This window comes from Acinonyx jubatus, chromosome D3, assembly GCF_027475565.1.
Source record: "Acinonyx jubatus isolate Ajub_Pintada_27869175 chromosome D3, VMU_Ajub_asm_v1.0, whole genome shotgun sequence".
In the NCBI taxonomy this organism is placed as follows: domain Eukaryota; kingdom Metazoa; phylum Chordata; class Mammalia; order Carnivora; family Felidae; genus Acinonyx; species Acinonyx jubatus.
In genome coordinates, this window is record NC_069392.1 from 79334991 (window position 1) to 79354732 (window position 19742).

The 19742-nt window shown below is 42.5% G+C and overlaps 2 protein-coding genes across 3 annotated transcripts in view; one reads left to right on the top strand and one right to left on the bottom strand.

The window, feature by feature from the left end:
- The window catches only part of SERPINB11 (serpin family B member 11), a 72525-nt gene that overhangs the window by 3046 nt on the left and 49737 nt on the right, over positions 1–19742 (top strand). The window contains exon 1 of one of the 2 annotated variants that reach the window (XM_053205823.1): positions 7323–7346. The exons of the other annotated variant lie outside the window; for it this stretch is intronic. The gene's annotated coding sequence lies outside the window, so the exon portion shown is untranslated. Of the gene's footprint in view, positions 1–7322; positions 7347–19742 lie in introns of those variants that run through there. 2 annotated transcript variants of the gene reach the window in all.
- SERPINB3 (serpin family B member 3) lies at positions 6695–13928 on the bottom strand. The gene is made up of 7 exons (XM_015083487.3): positions 13739–13928; positions 13136–13192; positions 11775–11903; positions 10908–11025; positions 9943–10082; positions 9301–9456; positions 6695–7431 (listed from the first exon to the last, which is right to left on the bottom strand). Exons 1-7 carry the CDS (start codon positions 13904–13906, stop codon positions 7030–7032), a joined length of 1170 nt encoding a protein of 389 aa, XP_014938973.1. The 5' UTR covers positions 13907–13928; the 3' UTR covers positions 6695–7029.

Consider the following 19742-nt stretch of genomic DNA (forward strand, 5'->3'; position numbering starts at 1 on the left):
GATTTTATTTCTGTTTCTTATAAACCCTGAAATAGATTGCTGTTGTTTTTGCTTTAAGCCGTCAATTATCTTTTAAAAATGAGCAAAAATGTCTTTTATAATTACTCACAGTTTACCATTTTGGTCAATCTTTAGTACTTTCTGTAGATCTGAGTTTCTATTGGTATGATTTTCTTTACCATTTAATGAAATTTTGTGGGTGAAATCAAGCGGCTCTTTGGCTAGAGGTATGGAGGTGATTGGACTCCTAAGGCACATATGATGGACCCATGGGGACGTAAAATTGGACTTTTCTTGCCTTGCTTGAGACTCCAAATTCACGGATAGAGCCATGAAATGGCAGGCAAACAAAATTTTTAAACCTCTGGTTTTTAATAGTATAGTGATCAGCCACACACGGCTACATTACATTTAAATTAAAGTAAAAAAATCAGTTCCCGTATTCGTTATTTATTGGGTGCATAAAAAATTACACCAAAATGTGCGAGCTGAAAACAGTAAATATTTCTGATCTGATTTTTCCTGTGGGTTAGGAATCTTGGTAGAGCTTAGCATCAGAAGCTATATAAGAAAGCAGAACGCCCTTTCTTTAAAGTTAAAATTATCACACACATTTTCTTTTAGTGTCCCATGGCAGGATTCTGGTGGGACGAAGCATATTCTTCGTAACAGTGGAAAGTGTTAGGGAAATAGAATTAAACACTAAAGTGTTCTTCCAACCTAGAGATTCTCTTGACAAAGGTGGTAGAAAAAGAAAACACTTTTATTATTGAAGAAGCATTGAACCAGAATGTGACGCGTATCACAGGCCATTCGCTAAGAGAGTATAAAGGCAGAGGACAATCACAGCCTGTTATATAGCCAAGCAGATGTAACTCATAACATACATATTCTGAAACAATAAACCATAACTATTCCTGAAGTAAGAGGACTTGATAGCACCATGTGTCACAAACAGTTCATCCTAGATTCAGCTGGGAATTGAGGTGACCATCTGTGTGAGCTACTTGGCTTTATCCAGAGGAAAAACAGACTTCTCCTATTTTTAGGGTCGGAGGCAGTTTTTGAAACCTGGCCCTCTGACTTAGGTGCCTACCCTTCTAGAAAACTGGGAGATGGGGGTGCTGGCTCCCATGAAGTTTACATTTCCAAGAGGTGGTTCACGGGTCCTTGAGAAAAGGCTTTCCTCAAGCCATGAAGCTGACAGAAGGCTCAGTCTTCAAAAGGGGGTATAGACATTTCAAAGAGGAGAAAGTGTTTAGAATTACACATTTTCTAGAGTAAATGATGAGAAAAAGGAGAGGAGGGGAATCTCTTGTATTTGACAGGAAGAATTAAGCCTCTTATTTTTAATTTATTTTTAAAAGTTTTTTTTAACGTTTATTTTCGAGAGAGAGGGAGAGAGCGAGAGAGAGCGAGCACAAGCAGGGGGAGGGGCAGAGAGAGAGGGAGACACAGGATCCGAAGCAGGCTCCAGGCTCTGAGCTGTCAGCACAGAGCCCTAGGCAGGGCTCGAACTCGTGAACTGCGAGATCATGACCTGAGCCGAAGTTGGACACTTAACTGACGGAGCCACCCAGGTGCCCCTATTTTTAATTTGCATTTGCCCTTAACATTGTTGGCATTGACCTTGTGTTTTTGCATTTACTTTTAGGGCGGTCAGTCGCAGCCTACTTACCACAGCTGTCCTATCTCGCTCCAAAATTTATGTAAGACAACGCGGTCGTAAATATACTTTCAAGTCTCTGTCTCTTTGAGCTCATTACATTGTTTTCTTTATCATCGTGTTTACTGTCTTGAACTGATAGTGCCAGATTTTTGGAAATAGGATCCAGCAAGCCCACTTAGTAGAGTTACAGAGTGTAGACAATAGTGACTCCTCGTAGACAGCAGGATACTTGCCGAGCTTTCTGTTTTATTTCGTATGAGTCATGCCTTGTTAAACCAAATCACGGTCATCTTGCTTTTAGCCACCGTATTAGAATATAAGGTGCCGTCTCGTCAGTTCTAAAGTGTTATTGGGTTCCAGGTGGAGCGTTCTCTCCCCGGTTGCTTTATGTCTCTGCATCAGAGTTTGGAAAAGTGTTCCAGGACACCGATATGTGTATTAAGCCCATCAAGGGTGTTTACGAGGTCTGGCTCACTGAGCTCACACAGACTAATCCCCTGGGTTTTAAAAACACGTATGATTCTCTATTTGTGATGGCATTCTGCATCTGCAAACAGACGGTATCTCATTGCCACATTGGAAGCCTGTCACTGCGGGATGTGTCGGTGGAATGACCGGTTCTCAGCGGTGTCAGCGTGCGTTGCCTTCCAGGTCGTTGATGTGCCACTGTAGGAGTGGGCGTAAACATCACCTCCCAGGCGGAAATGCGGACGGTGCTCCGTTGTGTGCAGGTTATCTTCACTTCCCTTTGGTCTGACCGCTCAAAAAACGTACTAACAACGCAAGCTATTGTTTTTCTTAGAATGAGTGTTAGATAAAAAATACAGGTCAAAGAATCCTTCTTAGGGAGAAAGCAATTACATTAGTAGTCTCAAGTGAAATATGAATCATCTTAGGCAATCTTCTGGGTTATGCGTGTTGCCGGTTTCCACCCATTTGGGTAGACAGTGATGAGACACAGAAACAATAGCAGTCTTAAATGTTAAGATTCTAGAAGGCCGGGGCCCGGCCTCGGGTTTCTGTGCTCTGGGACATCCTGTCCTCTGGGCAATCACACACACGTAGCCACTTGGGAGGGAGAACCCTCAGGGAAGTTCTGGGCTGTTCTGTCTATTGTAAAATGTCTTCCTGAATTTATGAGTTTGCCTTTTCTTTATGGGATTCTTAAGTTTTTTGGATATTTAGTTTTCTGATTGCCCGCCAGCTATTTTCTGACCGGTCTCAGGTACTTACCTGTAATATATTGCATTCATACTCCTTGTCTAGGTCCAGACCTTGAACTCTGCCTTGATCACTTAACATTGGGACGTTTTCCCACATTTTGGCCTGCTTGTGTTTTGAATCCAGTTCCCATATTCTGGCCTTCGGGACGCTTGACTTATTTATTTATTTTTTGGTCACCCTATTATATATGGGAACCCACTGCCTGATTCAGCATGGCACACTGTAGGGACAGAATAATTGTTAGTCGAATGGCCTACACTACAGTGCACACAGTGAGGCAGATAACACATTTTCCAGATGTTTATTATGTCTTTTATAGTAGAAATACAAATGAGTTCTTATAGGACAAATGATGGCTCCTGAGTGGCTTATGGGGAAAGACTCAGTCATTTGTTAATTTGTCACATTGTCACTGACCACCTGTGTGTGCTTCAGGTATACAGCATAAATAATTTGGGCAGACTCCCTGTTCTGAGGGAGTCGGTAGGATTGTCCATTGAGGGTTGTCCCCAGAGGACGATATCATCTCATAAGGGAAGGAGGTATGTATCCTTCCATTTATAAACAGAAATAGTTTGTGAAGCTCGGCTTTCATCTTTGACTATTGTGAAAATTGTGTCAAAAACTGACATAAAAATGGCTTGAAATGCCAAATGTTATCCCATGACATTTAACGGAAAATTATCTGGAAATGAATTTTCTCATTAAACTCCCTCAAGTCTCATATTACAATTTAAATATGGTCATTTTTAACATCTTGATGACCAGTGAAGACAACTTGGTAGATCACAGATCACAGAATTTCATTTTTTAATTTGCAGTTTCATGATGCTTCCATATGACAGGGACACTGGCGTATCATTAAATGTGGTTAAATGTATATGAACACATTGAGCATTGGCCTGGAGTTGGTAAGAAGGAGGTTGCTCTTAAAAACAAATTTAATTAAGAAGTCTTTTCCACCCAAGTCCTTCCAGAAACAATAGTAATTATGTGTGTTTTGTGCAATTCTCTTCCTCATCCTCTTCAGCTCACTTTAGTGAGTCATAATTTACATGAAAGAAAACGCATGCCCTGTAAGTGTGCACATCAGTGCCTTTTAGAAACTCCTGTGTAACCACCAGCCGGTCAACTTGTAGAGCGTTCGTCCCACCAGAAGTTTCCCTTGGACTCTCTTACCATCAGTATCCTCCCCAGCTCCAGCCCCAGGAAACCACCAGTCAGCTTTTGGTCACCGCAGGCTGGGCTTCGTAGATGTGGAAACACACATTACGTGTTCTCTCCGTCCCGCTGCTTTTGCTCAGCACAGCGTGTGGGAGGTTCATCCCGCGGCAGGAGTCGGTACTTTTCTTCCTGTCTGTCACCGAGTCCTATTATTCCATTGTTTGTCCATTCCCCTGCTCATGCATATTTGAGTTATTTCTGGCTTTTGGCCCTGTGAATAAAGCTGCTCCGGACATTTGGGTGTAGTCCTTTCATGGATACAGGTTTTCAGTTCTCTTAGGTAAATATCGGGGGGGGGGGGGTGCTGCTAGGTCATATGTTAGGTACCTGTTTACTTTTTATAAGAATTGGCCACACTGATTTCCGAAGGGGTCCCACCTTTCTGTGTCCCCCACCAGTAGCGTATGGGCGTTCTTGCTCCGTATTCTCTCCAACATTGATATGGCCAGCTTTTAGAACTAAAATTAGAGTTTGGACCCCTGTAATGGGTGCGAGGTGTACTCTGTGGGGGCGGAAGCTCCAGAGCACGTAAGTATCCGTTCCTTATACAACTTTTCACTGAGGCATTTCTTTATCAATACGGAGTCAATATATCCTGTGTTAGGCAATGAATTATAATGTATTACTTTAAAAATAAAGACACGAGATTTGAATTTTCCATCCATTTCCCTATGCGGGACCCCAGTGCAGGCAGCGGTCGCTGGTTGCTTCTCTGACTGGCCTAGAATGCAGGCAAAAGTTTTCAGTTCTCACAACTAGGTTATCAGTTGTGCCCCCTACCGGATATGATTCCGATGCCTATGAGCCTTTGTCTTGCGTGCTTTTGTAAAGTTTCTTTTGAACCCCAAATAAAATAACAAGCAGTTGAAAGTTGTGGTCTAAAGGCATTCCAACAATCAAGTCTTCGAAACCCCCAGAATGCTATACCAGTTTCGCCTTCATTGAATCATTAGAAATGAGTGAAGACTGAATTTAGAAGACTGAGTGTTGTTGACACTCTGATTTTACTTCTTACCGAAAACTTTCTTTTAAAATACCATTCAGGATCCCAGGTCTTGAGCCAACCTTCTGATCCTTTTACATTTGTCACCAACTCATGCCTCTCATTTCTTTTCTTCAGCCTTGTCAGGTAGCCCAGAGCCTCTCTGTGCATCCAGACAGCCGCGGGCCACCTTGTCTTCCTTTCCCAGCCCGTTCACCGCATGGTTGCTCAGTTCTTGTGGCCGAGTCTTACCCTTACGTGCCGAAATATTTACTTGCTCTGCTGTGTTCTTGGGCTGCTGAATTCTGCCGGAGAAAATTTAGACCTTTCTCAAATCCTCCAGAATTCACATTTTATGAAATCAGCGGGGATTCAGTACTGACTGAGAAGGATTTGGAATGAACACAGTCCTTTTAAGCAAAGCTGTGTCCTAGAAACTAAAACTTGTCAATACCTGATCTTTGTATATTGATGTACTTCAGAGGCAGTTCTAGGCCCTCCTTTCTCATCACGTTACATTCTCTCCCTAGGATCTCATTCTTGCCTTTAGCTGCCTTTTTTTTTTTTTTTTTTTTTTTTACCAAGTTTTAGAGTTCCTGAATAAATATGGAAAAACTTTTATGTTGAACATGACAAATTTAGAGCTTCAGATCATATCCTGCACCGGCTTTCTGGACTCATGTATTCCAGTGCTTACTGGACAAGTCCATTGAGATGTCTCAAAAATAATTAAGGGGCATCTGGGGGGCTCAGTTGGTGAAGTGTCGGACTCTTGATTTCAGCTCACGTCATGATCTCATGGTTTGTGAGTTCAAGCCCTGTACCTGGGTCTGCACTCACAGTGCAGAGCCTGCTCGGGATTCTCTTTCTCCCTCTTTGCCCTTCCCCCCTGCATGCGCACCGCCCCCAAAATAAATAAACTTAAAAAAAAAGCAGTTAAAATTCGACAGATACAAACCTAAACCCAGGATCTTTTCTTCCTTCCAAAACAAAATCTTCTTCCATGCGACCAGTTGGGTAGGCCAGAAACTTGGACATGGTTTTTGGCTTCTGTCTCTCATTTCTGTCATATATAATGTGTTGCTGGAATCCTGTGTACTTTACTTGTGAAGTAATTCTTACATATCTGGTTTTCCCCAGTGCCACTTCTGACATTCTGATGGCTTACTGATTAATCTCACTGTATCTACACTGCTCTTTTCTCTCATCCATTTATATCACAATAGCCAGAGATATAATTTTAAAATGCAGATATGATGATCTCCGTCTCATCTTTGGGAAACAAACAAATGAAACCTGTACTGGCTTTCCATTTGTTTTAGGATAAAATAGAAAGTTGTGAATGTGGCCTACAGCACCTTTCATGTTTGGTCCCAAACTACCTTCAGCCTTATCATGCTCTGCTCCTATTTTGAATTTTCTTTTTAATGTGATAGTATATTTTTAAATTATCTTTCCTCTGTGTGGTGGGTCACTTGTACTTTGTTGAAACGAAAAAAAGAGGAAAGCAACAAATAATTTGAATAAATGCTTTATTGATCATCTATTTCACAAAATAAAAGAAATTTAGACAAGTAAGGGTACTAGATGTCACCTAAATTCAAATAAATGTGGGTATTTAGGTTAGTACGTTTGAATAGTAGATATGGTTTTTGAAATAGATGTTACTCAAATTTAGTAGAAGATGGAGTATTAAAATATCCTTTTACCTCGTGTTGAACATTTTGTCCAAAGGGGAATTATCATGGGGAGATAAAGTAGGTTTACATGTGTTTGTAGAAAGAGGGAGATAGATAGACAACCATTACGTTCCCAGTGATGACTATGAGATTGGGAAGGAACAAAAGAATGAAAGAGAATATGTTATTTTTAGCAGTCAATGTACTGGAAAAACTGCATTTCTCGGTAAGTAGTGGCAGGCTAATTGTATCTAAGGGGAAGAGACTCTGCCCAGGAAGAGAATGCAGTTGGTCTTATTGTGCTTGATGAAGAACAGGAAAGGGTGATCACAACGAAAATGGTAAGTTGGTGGTGATGTATACCCAACATTTATGTTTGTAGAAGCTGTGGCCTCGGTGCCCTCTTCAGTCACCTCCACAAAGGACTTGTGGAGGGCTTTAGACACCACGAGATCCAGGCTCCCTGTCATGCCTGAGAAGTTGGCTCTCTGTGTATTGAAGGCGTCCAGCATCCCCAGGGCTTGCAGCGTGGCCTTGAGGTCATAGTCATCTTCCACTTTGAACCGAGGTAAATATAAATCCACCCATCTATCGCTCATATTCTGTGAGCTCGTCCACTCTGCTAGTTTCTCAGCGGTGAGCTGGTCTTCAAGCTACAGCGGTAGAAAACAGGAACAACCGACATGATTCTCATTGGACATCAAACATGATTTAACATTGGATTGAATTATAGAAACCTTTTATTTTGACAGTAAAATGTAAATACAGGAGATTCAGTGTATTACATCTTATCTGAGGAGGCAAAAATAACACAGTCATAAAAAGATATTCTACAATTGAAAAATGTACTATATATTCATGACTGTGTTATATTTCTGTATACATAAATACATATGCATTGTATAAATATATACACACGGATATATATGCATACATATATGCGCAACAATTATTAAGTCAGATTATTTTGTGAGAAATGAACTATGTATCTGTTTTTTACACTCCCCACATGACATGCTTCATTTTCAAATAGACTCGTCTTGTTACTATCCTTGTATACCTAACTTTTTACACCCTGATTTAAATAATGATGATAGTGTATGTCCTACTTATATTCCTTTTTCTTGCTTGACTTATTTGTAAACATTTCTCATACAGATATATAGTACTCTAAACAAGTTTAAATTGTTACACACTATTAACACTAAATTGATGATTCAACGTACACGTATTTTTAAGCGTTCACTGTGTGTCAGTCGCTAAGTTAAACTCTTGGCGATAGGAAGATACGCCATTGTTCCTTGTTCTGAACCTTTCAATATTTTGAGCTCCTTGCCTTGTTGGATTCGTTACTTTAAGTTAAAATCCCAGGACTGGGATTCCTGGTGTTATTGATCACGAGGATTGCTGAGCTGGAGTATGCACAGGGTCGTGGCTCTTCATGTGTACTGCCATATTACCTTCCCTGAGGATCTCCAAAGCCCAGCGTTAGCACAGTATCTATTTTGGTTGCAGCAAGGTCACTGGGATGTCAGCAGCATCACAGGCTGTTGGAGTCATTGCAAGCTGCCATCTTTGGATTGTCTTTTATGCGTCAGATACTATTGTTGGTATTCTTATATATTAACTTCATTATAACAGTTTTAAGAGGAAAATGGTAGTCCCTCCACACACGTTTTTTGTTTGTTTGTTTGTCTCTGAGCAATGAGACTCTGAATGATTTTCGAGCTCTTAGCAACAGAATACTTCCAGATTGAAAAGCTAAATCTGTTTGTCCATTGTCTGCAAAACTACTGTGATTTAATATTTCAAATGTACCCTTTGTTGTTTTAATTTGCTCGTTTTGTTTATAAGTGAGCTTGCAAATATTTCCGTGTGTCACGTCGCCTACATATGAGTGCTTAGTTCCTTGTCTTCACGTGAATAGACTGGAATATATTAGAAGTTCTTATGGTTGCAAAATATTAATGTGTGCACCTAGGTAGGTTTTTCAGAATATTAATGGCACCTGTGATGTTGAGGTTTTCTGTATAATCTTCTATATCATGCTGCAATATTTAAGATCTTTACTGTTTGAGGGGTGCCTGGGTGGCTCAGTTGGTTAATCGTCCGACTTTGGCTCAGGTCATGATCTCACAGTTTGTGAGTTTGAGCCCCATGTCGGGCTCTGTGCTGACAGTTCAGAGCCTAGAGCCTGCTTCAGATTCTGTGTCTCCCTCTCTCTCTCTGCCTCTCCCCCACTTGTGCTCTGTCTCTCTCTGTCTCTCTCTCTCAAAAATAAATAAAATGTAAAAAAAAAAAAAGACATTTACTTTTTGGAACACACAGGATTCTAGATTCTCCTTAACAATTCTTTTTTAGGCTGTTGGCAGAGAAGAAATGACGTACTCTGTACTTGAACTCTGTCAGCCACCACCACCACTTGAACTCTGTGATCATTGGTGCAGTGAATGACGCACACAAGCATTGTACTGCTGGGAAGTCAGGCAATAGTAGGAAGAATCAGAGATACAAGACTGTACCTTCTGCAGACCGTCCACTTCATTTGGCAACAGCAACATCATGCTTAGATTCTTGCCTTTGTATGGCATTTCCAGGATCTTGGCCTGTACGTCCTCCAATGAGGTGAAATTGAAGACACTGGACTGTTTCATCATCTGCACAGGTTTGCTTGTATCCTGAGGTAATTGACGTGGCAAACAAATGCCAAGTGAGGCATTATTCAACAGAAGATAACGCTATTGAGATACACATCCTCCTTCTAACAGATGGTAGGATTCTTCAAGTATCCCCAAGTAAATAGAGTCAAAAAAATCAAAGAAGAGGACAATGCAGCCATGACAAATTCTGTTTTCTACCTGCAGTTGTACACACTGTCAGATAGGAGTTGAAAGTTAACATTCCATGTATGACTGTGTTACATTATTATAAATAAATTACAGGGGCACCTGGGTGGCTCTATCTGTTAAGCGTCCAACATCAGCTCAATTCATGATCTCACGGTCTGTGAGTTCAAGCCCCGCGTCGGGCTCTGTGCTGACAGCTCGGAGTCTGGAGCCTGCTTCGGATTCTGGGTCTCCCTCTCTGCCCCTCCCCAACTCATGCTCTGTCTCTCTCTCTCTCAAAAATAAATAAACATTAAATAAATAAATCAATTATAATACCTTGTTCAGCCAAAATTTTTCCTCCACCGTATATTTTTTATCAAATTTCTTGTCCCACAGTCCTTTGAAATAGACTGCGTTCACCAGAACCAGAACGGTAGACTCAAGAGAGTTTTCGGGAAGCAGATCCTTGATTTTTCCTGCAAAAGTAAGAACATCAGAGGTCTGCCGTAGAAGTACAAGTGGTTTGTTTGGAAGATGCTCTGAAAGTTACAAGCGATCATTAATTATTCACACAAGTCACTACTTTAGGGACGGTGAGCAGTGGTTCTCGAGGTTCAGCTTTCCTCACGGCACCAGCCTAATAGAGACACCCCTCATTGTCATGGGAAAGGTGTTCAGCTTCTGTTTTCGGAGGACTTCGGTCACCACACACTGAAGAGTCATACACTGGGGTCAGCTGCTCTTGCAAGCGACTCCACCCGCCTTCCCTCCCTCAGTTCTTCCACTCCTCCCTCCCTCCTTTCCTTTCTGTTTTTCAACTTTAGGCTCACGGCTGTGACGAAATAGGGCTTGATTGTTCTTTAGGACAAATGGCGCGAGCTCTATAGTCTGAAACGTAGGTGCTGTCAGACACCACTCCCCGCGGTGTCTTCCTCTTTATTCTCCACTAGAATAGAGAACAGAGGATGTGAACCGAAGACAGGGTCTGAGCAGAGTGTTGAGGTTCACAGACATCCAGTCATCTCTGGCCACGAGCAAACACAGATTGCCAGCCGTGTTTCCTTGTAGTCGTCTTTCTGTTCTACCTCCTGGGCTCCCCTTGTTACTCTCCACACTGACTTGGACCATTCCGTCATCTGCAGTGCCCTTCTCCATCCTCTCTTCAAAGCCAAGCCCCCCCCCCCCCCCCCCCCCCCCCCGGGCATCCCATAGGGTGTCAAGAATAGGTTTCATGCACAGCAGGGGCTCAAAAGTGTTTTGTTTTGTTTTGTTTTTTAAATGGGAGAGCTCCCATACTCTACCATTTGTTTGGCTTTCCACCCAGGAATTAATCTTGTTACGAGTTTCTTCTGCCGCATTTTGAAAATCAACAGATTCCACACTGGCTAGGTAAAATTTCTTGACGTTATCCATATATTCCTTTGATGTGGGAAGGAAGGAAGGACACAAAGAAGAATTAAGATTAATTTGTCAGTAACTATGTATTCCCAAGTTAATTATCTTCAATCTTGACAAGATAGAGTACAAGGAATCTAGACGAACCCTGGAGAAATCTACTTTTTCCTGCCCATGCATATTTTACACAGTTACCATGTGGGTAACGTGAAAAGGAAGCACAGGCTGGTGCAAGAATGAAGTCTTCGAAGGGCAATGCCTTCTGTACCTAGGCTGGGACAGGAGAGGCCGTGGGTTGCAAACTGCAAAGCGTGATGCCCCAAAGGAGATGGTGTGCTTCTGGGACTCCTCACCATTACTGTCAATCCTTAGTCTTCCATTCTGGGCATTCTGTCTTCCCTGGTACTTCCCCAACTCTCCTTAGAGACTCACAAGCCTGCCCTCTCATCAGTATCCCATTAGTCATTGCCCATCAAAATTTATACTGTGTAACTGAGTGGTGTCAGCTCACGAGGGGCATCTCATGACTTCCTTTGCTACTGAGCCTTCCCTTGGGTTATAAAGTAATCCCTGAACCCACACTCTATACTGGCAGATTGTCAGGTTCTAGGAAACTTCATCTGGTATAGTTGAGGCAAGGGAATCTTGCACCCCGTGTAAATGCTCCCCATGTGGATCAGCCAGGTTCATCTGCCTGACTGTCTCCCGTTTGGTCATTGAAGGACTGACGGCCCAGGATTCAAATAAGGTGTGGAAGGCCAGGTGAAACTTACTTGAAGAAATGGATACTTGTTTTCTCCATAGAACTTGTTGGCAATGTTCAGTTCATATGCATCAGTGGGTTTCTTTAATTCCGTTAGAAGCTTTTGAAATTGGTGGTGCACATTGCCCAACTTTTCAACCTTCAAATATCAAAAAGTAAGCTCATTGTAGTCTCTGTCAACGTAAATATAAATACTAACCCCGTGTATATCTATTAGATCCGAAGGTAAAGTTTGGTATTCCCACAGATGACATTCATTGTTGTTCCCTGATTTTCGGTGGATTTACTTAAATATTCTTCAAAATCTTTACATTCAGTCTCTTCTAGGAAATTCTTTGTTCCTGCTCTAAATAATCCAGTCTTTTCACTTTTGAACTGTAGATGCAGTACAATTCCACCATTGGATTGCCTTCTAATTGCTACAAACGATTAGGTTAAGCTTCCCAGCTAAACATAAGCTCCCTAAAGACTAGAAACATATCTCATTTTAGCAGCCATCACTGGTGTGATAATGTTGGATTTGTACATTTCAGTTACATTATGACATGAAGTCCTGTGCCCTCCTAGATGGTATTATGTTCTAAGACCTACTGACCATGACCTTCACTCATGATAGCCGTACTCTTACATGTAGGAACAGTATGTGCCTGGTAAGGACTTTACATTGGTATCTGTGGGTCTTTAGACTAATTCAGATGAAAAAAGAAACTCAGAATTAAATAAACTTTCCAAAGAGCCATGGGTAGCCAGCGACAATTTTTGAACCTAGGCCTGTCTGAATCCAGAAACTTCCACTTGCTAGCTAAGAGATTTGGACCATCAGGTTATAAACTATATAACTCATATAATCATTTTTCACGATTTACTTGGATGTGTGCTTATTCCTCTTAATTCCATTTATGAATTAATTAAAATGATACCATTTTAGCAACAGTTTTATGATTACTGTAATTATTGTTATTCTATGATGACAATACATAACATTTGTCAGGGTTTCCAGTAATCTAGGCACTGTCGTAATGTTTTACATCTGTCCGTATGTACTGAGGCAGATTCTTTTATTATTCCCAGTTCTCCGGGCTGAGGTCACTGTGCCTCAGAGCAGTTGTGTCTTGTTCACGTTCCCCAGTGGTGAACAGCAGAGCAGGAATTTGAAGCTCTTTAAGAACAGTAGTGATCTCCACTCCGGAAACAAAAATACGAAAGAAATCAATATGTAATATGAAATGAGAAACAACTCTGTCCAATCTATTTTGCTTAAGACTTCTCCTAAAAGCTGACTTTTCACAGTTTATCTGAAATTCCCGTTTTAAAGTGGGACCCTCTTGGATGTGTGATTCTCCTTCTAGACCCCAGTGCTCTGTGACTCACGTGATCTGTCGTAGTTCTTCCTCTCGTGTTGTGTGTGGCTTCGTTGAGGTGAAGGACCTGGAAGAGGCAGGAAGTGGGACAAGAAAAGTACTTAAAAGATCTGGAAGTCAAAAAGAGAGAAAGAACCCCAATACAAACAAAACCAAACCTCATAGCAAACCAAACCAAAACGAATACGCAAAGGAAAAAGAGAAAACTGCAGTGTAAGCATTTGCTCCTTGAAAAACGACCGCAAAGCTGATTGATCACCAGCCACTTCAAAGAATCCTGTGTTGTTATTCATTGTTCAGGAAACGTGAGGATGTTTTCCATGGATTTCAGTCAGCGCCTCACTTCTACCGTTACTCTTCCATTTAAGCCTCTCCTCTACTTGTTGTGCAGTTGTGGGAGTTCATCCCAGCTCCCAGAGGAAATGTAGGCACAGGGAGGCAAATGGGGCAGAGCCCAGGGGAGGGCGTGTGCTCCCCACAGCTCTGTGCTCACCCAGCTATGGGAATGTTTGCCCAGCCTCCTGTGCTGCCCAGCCGGATCTGTGGTCATCTGCACCCAAGCCAACGGAGAGATCCGTCTAAGCTGGTCAGTGTGTAGGCAGCTGACACCTACCTTCCCAATTTCGAGGGCAGTGTTTTCTCTGGCTCCTAAGTAGGTCATGGCTAATGCTGATGTGATGGATAAAGGGGAATAGAAGATGTTGTCATTCTTCTTTGATAGTTTGAACTGCTGGAACAGATCCAATGCAAAGTGGGTGTTTGCTTCACTGAGTGAATCCATGGCGACCTTGATGTGACCTGGAGTTCCTAGAGAAGCATCAGGTTCATATTATGGCTTTACTGAAGGGAAGGTTAGTCTATCATGAATTTTCTTAAAAAAATTTTTTTTAAATGTTTATTTTTGAGAGAGAGAATGCTGAGGAGGAACAGAAAGAGAGAGACACACAGAATCTGAAGCAGTCTCCAGGCTCTGAGCTGTCAGCACGGAGCCTGATGCACGGCTTGAACCCACGGACAGACTGTGAGATCATGACCTGAGTCTAAGTCAGACACTTAACAGACTGAGCCACCCAGGCGCCCCGGTACAATGAAATTTTCTGAAGAGAAATGACTTTTATTTGGATTGTGGGATTTTGGCAACTAAAGTTTTTCTTCCTTTTACTTTTTAACCCCTTTCAATGTACATGTATAAATTTCATAATTAGACAACTATCAAAATTACCGTACACATAAAAAAAAACTTTTGTGAGAAAGTAATGGAACTTCTTTCTTTCTTTCTTTCATTACTGGCAGGACTAGGCCTCGGTAGAAAATGCTTCATTGCAGATACTAACACACAGATTCATGTAATAACATTCAGCTGCGTCCCATGAGGCACCTCTCTGCCTTTTCCTTCAAGGTTCTGTGGGTGCCAGACCCTCTCCCCCCACCATGTTCCACAGGGCGCATTGCATAATCAGAAATAAATAAATAAAGGGTAAATCAGATGAAGAAGGTGTTTCAAATGTACTCTGGCAGAGCAAGTAGAATATAATCGCATGGAATGAAATAGACGCATGCTATAAAGCGTCATTGCCATTATTTTCAGAAATGATTCCAGTTATTAAGCTGGAGCGGCTGGAAGCACTTACCTGGGTCCCTGGAGGAAGCAGACGTGGGCAGGGAGCCTGTCAGCCTGTGTGCAGTGAGTGGGGAGATCCTGAATATATATACCTCTCTCCTGCCACCTTCCGCTCCTCCTTGCAGTTGGTATTTCAAGTAAATCAACTTTTGATTTCTTAATCAGGCTAACCGGGACATGTATCCACTCAAAATATTCAGGAGAATAAAACATGATTGTTCCATTACTGTACTTCCTTTCCACACGCAGCAGAAAGTACTGCAGCCCTGCAATCCTCGGCTCTTAGGAGATGCATGTAGGTGTCTTTTCTAGTACCAGCGAGGATAAAGTTAAAATGCCAACTTCCTCTCACCCACCTGCTACAGCCACCTGGAAACAAGCCTTAAAAAGTCTTCTCTTGGATGTTGATGTCTTTAAGGCCCACATCAAACAGAAACAGTGAAAAAGTTTACATTTTCTGTCTCCTGTTCTGAAACAGGCTTGTTCAGCCTGTCCATTTCCTTAGTAATTATTCTGTATAACCAGGAAAATAGCTCGAGTTCTGTCGAAAGCTCTACTGCCGAGGTGGCCCAGCAATAGGCAGGGAACAAGAGTCTGTTGTCTTCCCCTAAAGGCTGTGCCTTGAGAACTGTCCTCCTTGTGACTGCCCATGCCCCCTTGCAGCCAGTCCCGGATTTTCTCTGTGTTTGAAGATCAGTGTGGGGCTCATTTACCTAGTGGTGTCGACCTGCTCACAATGAGAAGAACAATCGATATAAACAGGAACCATCTTGAATGGCAGCATTCTAATTTTTTTATATAAATATGAATCGAAAATAGATCGTTTGAGCTCCAGAATCATGACATTTATCTGTCACTTGGCCTTCACTATACCGGTGTCATATTCATGGACTGGACACCATAGTCAGAAAAAATGGTAAGAAAAAATGAGGAAAAGGTGTTCTTTGAATGCCATGGTTAATTCTTCTATCACTGGAACCTTACGCTGCTCACGTGCATAGATGGGCTAATATTAAAAACTTGACTTCTATCGAGTGGGGACACCTTTAACAGCTTATTAAGGCAGGTCTCTTTGTTAGCCCCATTTCACAGGTGACAGAAACGAGGCACAGAGCAGGTGAATAAAGGCTCAGGTTTCTAGGGGTAGTGAATTGCACAGGTGAGCTATCCAGGCAGATGAGCTGGCTCAGGAACCTGCCTGTGTATCCGCTACCCAGACTAGGTTAGACAGACTCTGGGTTTGAGATGACATATCTCCTTGTGTTTAAGTGAAAGGAACCTTCTGCACTCTCAAAAGAAAATAAAGTCTTCCTACAAAATCGGAAGGGGTGAGGCTCAGTCAAATACTAAGTCCCACGGTCACCAGGAGAGGAGGCTGGGCTTTCAGATGCCCGTTTAGGGCTCCGTCCTGAGACAGCCAAGAACGGTGAGTGGCGAATCAAATCAGGGTGATTTCCTTTGAGCGTGAGGCTCAGAGAGAGAATCAAATCGTATCCAACCCTCCCTTCCCCCAGACAGCTCTCTCAAGCTGGGGTTTAGTAGAAATGAATAGGGAGGGCGGGGAAAGAGGCAGACGAAAGAAAGTGTTTTTCCCCAGATACGCCGTACCCTGAAGCCTGGCTGTGGTGGGGAGAGGGTGGTGATCGTGGGACATCTGGCACAACATCTGCCCTGCCATGAGGGTGGGGGCTATTTGTACTGCGGGTCGAATTTATAGTTCACGTGCTAGTTTGTAGTACAGTGACAAGGTTGTGCAGATCACCATGAATTAATCCCAGAAGAGTTTCATCACCCCCACTAAGAGACCCCTCCATGGTTCTCCCTTACCATGGTTCTCTCTGGAAGCCACTAATCTACTTGTCTCTGTGAATTTGTCTGTTCTGGATTTTTCATTTAGATGGACTTGCAGGGTGTATGGCCTTGTCTCATGTTCCTTCCACTTAGGGGTCTTCACCCATATTGTAGCATGTGTTGCTGCTTCGTTTCTTTATATGACTAAATAACGTTCCATCGTGTGATAATAGCACTGTTTGTAATCCATTCATGTGCCAGTGTACATTTGGGTTCGGTCACTCTTTGGCTCTTGTGAATGATGCTGACGTGACCTTTCGCGTAGAAATTTCAGCGTGGACATGTTTTCATCTCTTGGGCATAGACCAAGGAGTGAACTCACTGTCCGTATGGTAATTCTGTGTTTGATTCTGAACCGCCAGACTATGCCATTTTATATTCCCACCAGAATATGACGGGGTTATGTGTGGGAGTTCTAGCACGCTTCTCCAGCACTCGTTACTCTTGTGGGTCCTTTCTAACACTTGCCAAGGACAGGGTCTTGTGTCTCAGCACATCATGAATTCACAGGAAGATTCACCTACAACAATGTCCCAGGAGCTCAGAAGATGGAGGGAGGGGGTGGAGGTAGGGGGCCCGACCCCTTGGGCATGGCTGCTTGCTCTTAGCTCTCCTCTAGCCCCCTGTGTGGAGTGAATTCTGAGTGGGACTGTTATGTAACAGGACCCCGGAGTTGAGACTGGATGAGGGTAAGGGAGGAGGAAGACTACTGGGGTTTTGATGAAGGAGTGGGTCCAAAGACAGAAGTAAATGACAAGAAAAAGAACCACGATGAAAAATTACAAACACGAGGAATAAGAGCTTCTCTGTCAAGCTCCTATTCAGTCACAGGAGACAATCACAGGCCATTGTCACCAGATAGAAATGGGGGTTCCTGGAGGAGGAGGAGAAGGAGCAGGAGGGGTTTCTCTGGGCTCCAAGAGAAAGGGACCTGACCTCACGGGACAGAAAAAAAGCAGCTCAGGCTGGGCTTGGAAGGAAGAAATTTGGTGACAATGTGGGATCAATTGGCTTTGAAGGGAACTTCTGACCGAGGCCGAATTCTCCTGAGACTAAGCTGCTAAGATTTGTCATGCAGAAGTGAGTCTGAGGAAAGGGGACTCATTATAAGGACCAGGAGTTTGCTTAAATTTAGAGAGAGCTGGGGCTCACATGAAAAATAACTTCATACTTTTCTTCTGTTCCCAAAAAGTGTTCCTGGCACGTAAGAGACAGGATTGTGACATCCTGATGTCTTACACTGTCACAGAAGACTCAGCAATTTTCAGACGTTTTTGCATGTGATTACCTGCCAACTTGTGTCTCTGGGTATTTTCTAAATATACACCAATATCATTAACCAATGATATTAGGTTCCAGGAATCCCGGAACCCAATAAAACTTAGGAATGTACACTTTCAGGAGCCATCCTCCTATTGCTAATGCCTTTATAGGTTGGTGAAGAAATATCCCCTTGGTTTTCCTGACCCTTACTTCCTTGTGAAGGGCATGATGTGTCAAGTTGCACATCCTAGGGGAAATCTTATTTCTTCCTTCTTACGAAGCATATGCTTGTGTCTGTTTGCAGGCAAACTGGTTAGTGGAGACTAAGCATCCAGTAATAAAATATCTGCCAATTACTGTATTCCCTGCAGATACAGATATAGATACAGCTATGTATACATTGAATGACATCAGAATGGGGTTAAGTAGCTTTGTAAAAAAAATTCACAGAGGATCACTCATTCCGCTAAGATTTAAAGAGACATCAGTTAGGGCAGTGGTCTACTGTGTAGGTGTATCATGGAAGACAGACAAATCCATATTACCCCCACCCTTTTCCCCATTTCCACACCTCCAGCACCACCCAGAACAGTCATCCTACTCTGTGCTTTCAATTGAATCCAACACTGTACCTTGTTGTTCTCTTACAACTCCCTCCCTGATTCGTGGTGGCATTCCTTTTGCCAAGAAACACCAATGTAGGCGTGGGCTCCCGCTTTTCCTCTTCCTCTTTGCTTTTCTGAAATAATGGATTTTCCCCATGACTGACTGCATGTCACTGATCTTTCCTCAGAGGCTCCTTCTCACTCCCCCAACTTCATACTGTGAAGCCAGGATACATGGTCTTCTCTTTCTTTTATTTCCACTGCTTTTTCTAGCCATTGCTTTTTTTACTGTCTTCAATGACCTGTTTTCAGTTTCCAGCCATGAGGGTATATCACCACGTGCCCACTGACCGTCTTGTGTGTTACTCCTTAATATTCACCAGGTCATCTGTTACCTCTGCGCCCTTTTATGGTTTTAGCTCTTCATTCTAAATGTTTCCAGTATTCCGGGTGACTTCAAAACTTTCATAGTCAGCAAATGGAATCCATTCGTATTTTATTTTACATTTCTGTTTTAGCTGAATCTCCTTCTGTGTGAAAAGCTTCTTGTGTCTTTTGCCCTTTTCTTCACTGGATTCATGATGTTTCTTATCTATTTGCTCTTTATATGCTCTTTATATAAAGTAACGTTGTTGATGCCTTCTTTGGAGTACCAAAGGAAAGGCAAAGTTCTAGAGGGGTAAAGAAACTTGAGTATATGAGATGTTGGTTTGCTGGGGATTTAATTTGCTTTTCCAGTTCTACCCTTTGCTCTTTCAACTTCCTGTGGGTTCCAGGAAGCTGAGACATAGGGAGCCATAATCAAGGTCTTGTCTGACAGACAGTTGCATTTGGCCAGTGTTGAGGCAGCAAGAGTCACCTAGCTTCCTCTCAGCTAGGTTGCCAAGGGATGAATGCATTTATTTCCCAAAAGCCACAGATGCTATTGGGAAACCCTTTCTGTAGCTACAGCTGTTTTCTGGATTTTGGTAACCTCTCCCTTTGCTCTTTAGGTCTAGGGATGGCAGTGTCTCCCCACTGTTGTCAGCCTTGTGATATTCACTATCTTTTCTTGGTTTTTCTTAGACCTGACCATACATTGTATAGTCTCTTTATTAAACTTTCCTGAATTATCCATCTTGACTGTGTCATTTGTTTTCTGCTGGGCCCTTGACCAATACAGTAAGTAAATTGCTTTAGGAGAAATATCTTCAAATGGAAATCAGGTTGCTCACGTATTGAGAAGCACGTGCTGAGAGCAAATGGGGCATTGGCATATGGCAGCAAGTTCCCATTGA